The sequence below is a fragment of the Bemisia tabaci genome, chromosome 2, assembly GCF_918797505.1.
Source record: "Bemisia tabaci chromosome 2, PGI_BMITA_v3".
Classification (NCBI taxonomy): Eukaryota; Metazoa; Arthropoda; class Insecta; order Hemiptera; family Aleyrodidae; genus Bemisia; species Bemisia tabaci.
This window is the reverse complement of record NC_092794.1, coordinates 10,510,707-10,517,020: the sequence shown is the minus strand read 5'-3', so window position 1 is coordinate 10,517,020 and position 6,314 is coordinate 10,510,707. Positions and strand designations below refer to the sequence as shown.

The following is a 6,314-nucleotide window of genomic DNA, read 5'->3' as shown; positions in this document are numbered from 1 at the left end:
GGCGTGGCGTGAAGGATCGATTATCGATATATCGCCATTTGAAGCTATAGTAAAGAATCGATTACTAAGGGTGTTCGCTGCGAACGCCCTGATAATCGATATTTTTCCATAGGTTTAAATGGCATAACAATCGATATATCGCAAATCACGCCACGCCACTGTTAATGACTGGGATGACTTGTGGCGTCCACATCGTTCAGTGATTACCTATCTTATAGAGTCGAGATCATTTACATTGAAACCGTCCGTGTCATGAATCAGTCATTTTACGTCCGTGTTACGAATTAGAACGTTAGTACAATTTGTGAACTGAAATATCAATATTATATTTATTTTCATTAACTACACAAAAGTATTGAGTTTTATTTACGTGTCATGGATTCGCTAGACCCGTTGTCCCAAGATGTGTTGTCTGCCTTTGGCACAGGGGGATTATCATTCTCCCAACTTTTCCCTAACGAAGGAAGTCAAAGGTTGATGAGCGATTCTGATGTCGCAGATGATCACTCTGTTTTAATTAGAAGTTTGGAACGGAACGGCCGTCTTCATGAAACGAAAAACTTGCTTCTTCATGCAGCGAAGGATAGTGGACCCCGGCCTACATCGGTGGAGCCTGCAGTATCCGAGTATAATAGTTCCTTGAAGTTTGAAATGCTAGCAGGCACCAAAGCCCAAGAACAAAATGGGCAGAAGTGGGTTTGCTCAATTTTACTGTCCAAAATTTTTGTCGAGATAAATCACACAGTGTCTCTACAATTTTCATGGCAGCCAACATCAGCTACAAATATGCCGTGTATGTTATTTATCCGTGCCACACCTATTTACACCTCCCCGGACTTCACAAAAGTACCTGTGAAAAGATGTCCAACTCACAGTGTACCAAATCATCCTCTCAATACAGGTCTAGATGAAGAAATGATTGAGCATGTTCTGCGATGCCCACGAGATGATGCCATTTATGAAAAAGATCCTGTCAGTGGCCGATGTAGCGTGAAAATACCGATTCAAGTCAACGATCCTGACTTTTATAATATGGTCGCAGGGCAAGGGGAAACTCAGATTGACTACAAATTTGTCTGTCAAACCAGTTGCGCAAAGGGTATGGAGAGGAGAGCCATTCACGTGATTTTTACCTTAGAAAATGGACAAGGAGATGTGTATGGAAGACGAACATGGGGATTCAAAATTTGTGCATGCATAAAACGAGATATGAGACGGGAGGAGCTTGACGCCAAAGAGTGCTCCAGCTCTCAAGACTCCGGTAAAACAAAGCTTCTTAAGAAAGAGGAGCAAATGAGGCTTGAGTCTCCTGAAGAAGCGATTGATAGATGTTTCTTTGACCTCCTGAACTATCTTCCGGCACCACGGCTCGTAGAAGTAAGGAGGTTACTAGCTGGTCGTTTTCATAAGTGGGAAACTAACGACGATGAAAAAGTTAGAGCTCTCTACAAAAAACTCCTGAAGAAATAATGGTCATCCAGGATGTTGATTCACGATTCTGAGTCTCTCTTCTTTTGTTTATTGTTTAAATTTTCTGTATTGTACAGACCCATGTCTTTCAGTTGATTTATTTTTTTACAATGGCTTATACAATGGCTGTGCATTAATAATAAATTCTTAGAGTACTCTCAGTAAGAACAAATTTTGCATTCTCTTCGTATATCTCCTGGATTAGGAAATCAAATCTATTTACTTTGTACGAATTGCCGCTTTTTTCGTAGTTATCTTGACAATATTAACCCTCGCATACATAGTAATCTACACACCTTTCGGCATTGATTTGAACGTACGAGTTGCGTGAATTTTTCTCTTCGAAGGGACACGTCAATTCTTCAAAGTAGACATTGAAGGTTTTTTCAACCACGAAACATTTAATCCATGATATATTCCATCTTTTATCCTGTGAATTGTATAAAATCCACCAAATGACTCGTCGGTATGATATAAAATACAGTAAGTAGGGCCTTCAGAGTTCAACACCAACTGTACCCTGCTCTTTGTCATGGAGATAAATAAATAAGTAAATAATAAGTTTATTTTATACGAACATTAAATTACAGAACATTGTTTTTACCTCTAACACAAGGAGCCTTCTGGCATTGTAGCCATTGAGGGGAGGCTGCTTATTTAAACATACTTATTAGGTGGACACGAAATAGAAAATAATATAAAATAATGTAAAATGTCAAATATATAATAAACAGAAATACAAAGCGGACGATTTCCGAGACAATCCTCACTTATATCAAAAGTTAAATTCCGAATCGAACTGATAGCGGAAGGCCTAAGCAAACTTAAAAAAAGCTGCTAATAAGCCAAATCCGTCACTTTTCAGATTTCGCAGGAACTCTTCTGTGTCCAACCTACTCCTTTGGAAGTGTAGTCCTCCATTCCGCTAGGATGGGACACACCGCAACGAAATGGAAAACACTCTCCTCCTGGCGCAGGTTGCACAGAGAACATTCCACATATTCATTCACCGAGGTAGCTGCATTTGTTCAGATAGGCTAACTCACCCCTAATTTTAAGGACCCAACTGATTTCGGAGGCTTTCAAATTTAGGTTATAAACAACTCTTTGCGTATATTCATTGATCTGAATGACTCAATGTTCGCTTTTTCTTTGCGCTTTTCCTGTGGCTGCTTGTATTTTAATGTGGAAATGTCAGGAAATTTTATTTTAGAAAATTGCTAGACACCTTGGAAAGTGTCCGAAAATGCTCGTGGTACGCTCCACCGTTCTCCGCCGCCAATGACTTAATTTTCGAATTTGTTTGCGCCTTTTCTGTGGACTGTTGTATTTACCGAAGAATTGATAATGCAATTCGTGATCCGTAACTGCCCAACCGACGTTGCAACATCTAAATTTCTTCCTGGTATTATGGCCGTTTCTGCCGGAGAATTCAGGGAAATATCAGGGAATTTCATTTTTGAAAATCGCTATACACCCTGAAAAGTGTCCGGAAATGCTCGTAGTGCGCTCTTCCGGTCACTGGAAAAAAACACATTGGATCTAGAGTCCAGCTCCAGACTCTTAAAAACATCGCCAAGAAAAAATACTCTTGATTCAATCGGATTTTTGCTTAAATCAAGAACCAAGCCTCTTAATTTGAGCGGATTTCCTTTTGATTTAAGCTTAAATCTGATTGAATCAAGAGTATTTTTTCTTGTCGATGTTTTCAAGAGTCTGGACTCTAGATTCAATGTGCTTTGCCATTTTTGTAACGAAGAAAAATCACTCTTCCCGTTGCATGGCTAGGAGGACACAGGATTTCACTCAACTCTAGAAAAAATGCGATAATAGCTGGACTTCGGGCGCCAACCTGTGTCTCCTACGCCTACGGAAGCTCAGAGTTGGCTAGGGTCTGGGAAAAGCGCACTACAATGATAATGCGGTGGCACAGGAATAATACAATTTATGTTTCAAGAAAATGCAGCATAAAACTACAAGTGATAATCAGGCATATCAGAATTTAGCAATACCCTAAAGGAAAAATGCAGACCCGAGAAATACAAGCGATACAAAAGCTGCTGCAGCATAAAACTACCGGTTGTTCTCCGCCGTCAATGACTTAAATTTTCGAATTTTTTTGCGCTTTTTCCGTGGACGGTTGTATTAATAGAACGAATTGATAGTAAAATTCGTGATCCGTAACTGCCCCGGCCGGCGTTGCTGGATGCAACATGAATGGCGCTCGGATCAGATAAAGGGCGCTTATCTTGGCTCACGCGCGTGCGCGCCTCTCACGCCCCCGTGCGTGATGGATGCCCGGCTGGCATCGGCGCACCAAGACGCGAGCCCGGATTAATTATTAATTAAAGATTAAATCTTGACAGCACTTGCAGAAAAGAATAATTTAATAAAAGGAAGCGTGATGTATTCCAGTTTACGCGCTTCCCTGGATTCGGTTTCCCACTCGCGCCCGTTTCCAGCGCGAAACCTCGACGCGACGCCGCGCCGATTTGTTTGCGGAAGGCGAGAGGAAATCGCGACCTCCTCGACGTGTTTTTTTCTTTCAAGAACCGCGTAAGTAACCTATTGTCTGTTATGAACTAACAACTTAATTTGGGGAAAGGCTGCAGTAGGGGAGCAAATCAAAAGAGATGGATTTCGGAATGGTCATGACCTGCAATGGCTAACTGTGAGCCAATCAGGAATGGATCCCTCAGTGACTATACTCCTCCAATGAAGGCACTGCAACCGGTTGATGGTCATTTGCACAAATTTTGTGCAAATGACAAAAAAAGTGGTCATTTGCACAAATTGCACGATGCGGCAACACAGCATGTTAGATGATTGAAAAATACCAACTTTTTCAAGTTTTTTGTGGCAGATTTTCAACTTCATGTAGGTCTCCGCTTGGAGTTCAACTAGGTTTTCGGACAGTAAGTAAACAGAGGGGCCCTTGCGGTAAAAAAGCATCATGAAGTGCCTGTGAAATACTTCAGCACCATTTGATGTTCGTGGCAATGTGTCATCGTCTACCGGTTCTGCAGCCCAAAGGGTGGGAGGGAAAGGTGCATCAAGCCTTATGACCGCGCAACGTGGTCACACAACACACCTATAGGATTTATTACGATCTTTTAAATGTCTTTGAAAACTGTACACATGGTTTTCGGTTATCAAGCTTTCCTTGTTTTAAGTAGTTTCTGAAATACGAAAAGCCATGTTGCGCGGCCAGTGGATGACTGAGTGGATACTGAATAAGAGCGCTACTAGTCGAACGCAACGTCTTCATAATTGTCACTTAAGCGTTGCCATTTTCTACCAAAAATAAATAATTATGAATATTTGTGCAACTGTCAATATTTTGAGGAAAACAAAAATTTGTGCAAATGACCTGCAACGACTGCAACCCTATCTAGTGGTTTATACTAGGGTTGATACTTATTGGACGGCAGAAATCCGGACGCACACTTTAATTTCGGAAAAAACCATACGATTTCATTATCAACAGGAAAACTAAAATTAAATAAATAAATAAATAAATAAATAAATAAAAATGAGTCGTCAATTCGCTGTTATTGCGAGACTGAGACTGATTACAAGGTGAACATACTCGGCCCAGTGCGACAAAATCCAATGACGTAGAAACAAAGATTACCAAGGTTGGAAATTCAATCACCAGCTCCCTCCGGACGGAAAAACTGGTGACAAGAGGCACAGAAACCATCAACATCGGCGCGGTAATTACGAAGTGTGTCTCTGCGATTCTAAATGTTGACCATTTCAGGAGAAGAGGCACTAGAGGCAGTAACGTTTTTTGGAGGCTAAAATCTAAAATCTTGTTCTTCATTCTATTGTCCGTTGTTCAGAAGGGTCTCCTCATGATTTTCCAAACGAAAATCGAGGATAATCTTTTCAATAAGGGTCTACTCACACGATAATGCGTTGTGTTGAGCTTTCCGGCCCATGGGCCATCTGCTAGCCTACGCTGCAATCAACTAAAAGCGAAATCACTCAAGTCTAGAATCACATCATTCATACAACATGCTACAAGAAGGAAGTTCCTTTTACGCAGTGTTTTAATTTGAAATTAAATATCTTATCAACTTTAGTAAAAACTACAAGCATGAAGGAGTCAAATTCAGATAGAGATGTAACATTACAGGTGAACGTATCCACGCCCCAAGAAACTGTATGCAAATGAATGGAATGTTACAGAAGCCGTAAGGAGCTATGTGCACATGAATGAAATGTACAAAGGCCGTAAGAAACTGTGTGCAGATGAATGAAATCTACAGAAACCATGGGAAATGTAAATCCTGCTCAATGCCATGTGGATCCTTCTGCCATAACTCTCTTGCAGTGTTCCTGTACGCAAAAATTCGTTCATGTGCAGGGAGAAATACGATTCCGAATCTAACGTCTTCATCATGCAGCAAACCTCAGACGTCGTAAATTTGAGGGTTTTCACGAGTCGACGCGACTGCAGTCAGACTCCGTGGGAAAATTTGACCGTGGCTCAAGAGGAATTCGTGGAAAAAGCAAGAAAATACTAAACACCTAAGCACAGAGGCATCAAGGAACGCCAATATCGACGCTGGAGACTCGTAAAAGAGTCAAAAATTCGCGGGATAATTTGTTATGCATGCATTTCCCACACTCTTCGAGTAATGACTTCTGCTCTCCGTTACTCTATGGTCAGGGGATCGGTCCACGAAAGAGAGAGACAGTTGTCATACGCTGCCGTGATATGACAAAACGTCGTATGCATATTCAGACGTTGCCATATTTCTCCGAATAAAATTCACTGAAAAAAAATCTAGGTGTATTTAGTAAGAAACGGTAAAATTACCAAGAATTCAGGGTTC

At 41.0% G+C, this 6,314-nt stretch overlaps 1 protein-coding gene across 1 annotated transcript; it reads left to right on the top strand.

Annotated features, from left to right (window-relative positions):
- The first annotated feature begins 224 nt into the window (after positions 1 to 224).
- LOC109040151 (tumor protein p73) lies at positions 225 to 4,985 on the top strand. The gene has a single exon (XM_019055963.2). It carries the CDS (start codon positions 376 to 378, stop codon positions 1,468 to 1,470), a length of 1,095 nt encoding a protein of 364 aa, XP_018911508.2. The 5' UTR covers positions 225 to 375; the 3' UTR covers positions 1,471 to 4,985.
- The last annotated feature ends 1,329 nt before the right edge of the window (positions 4,986 to 6,314 follow it).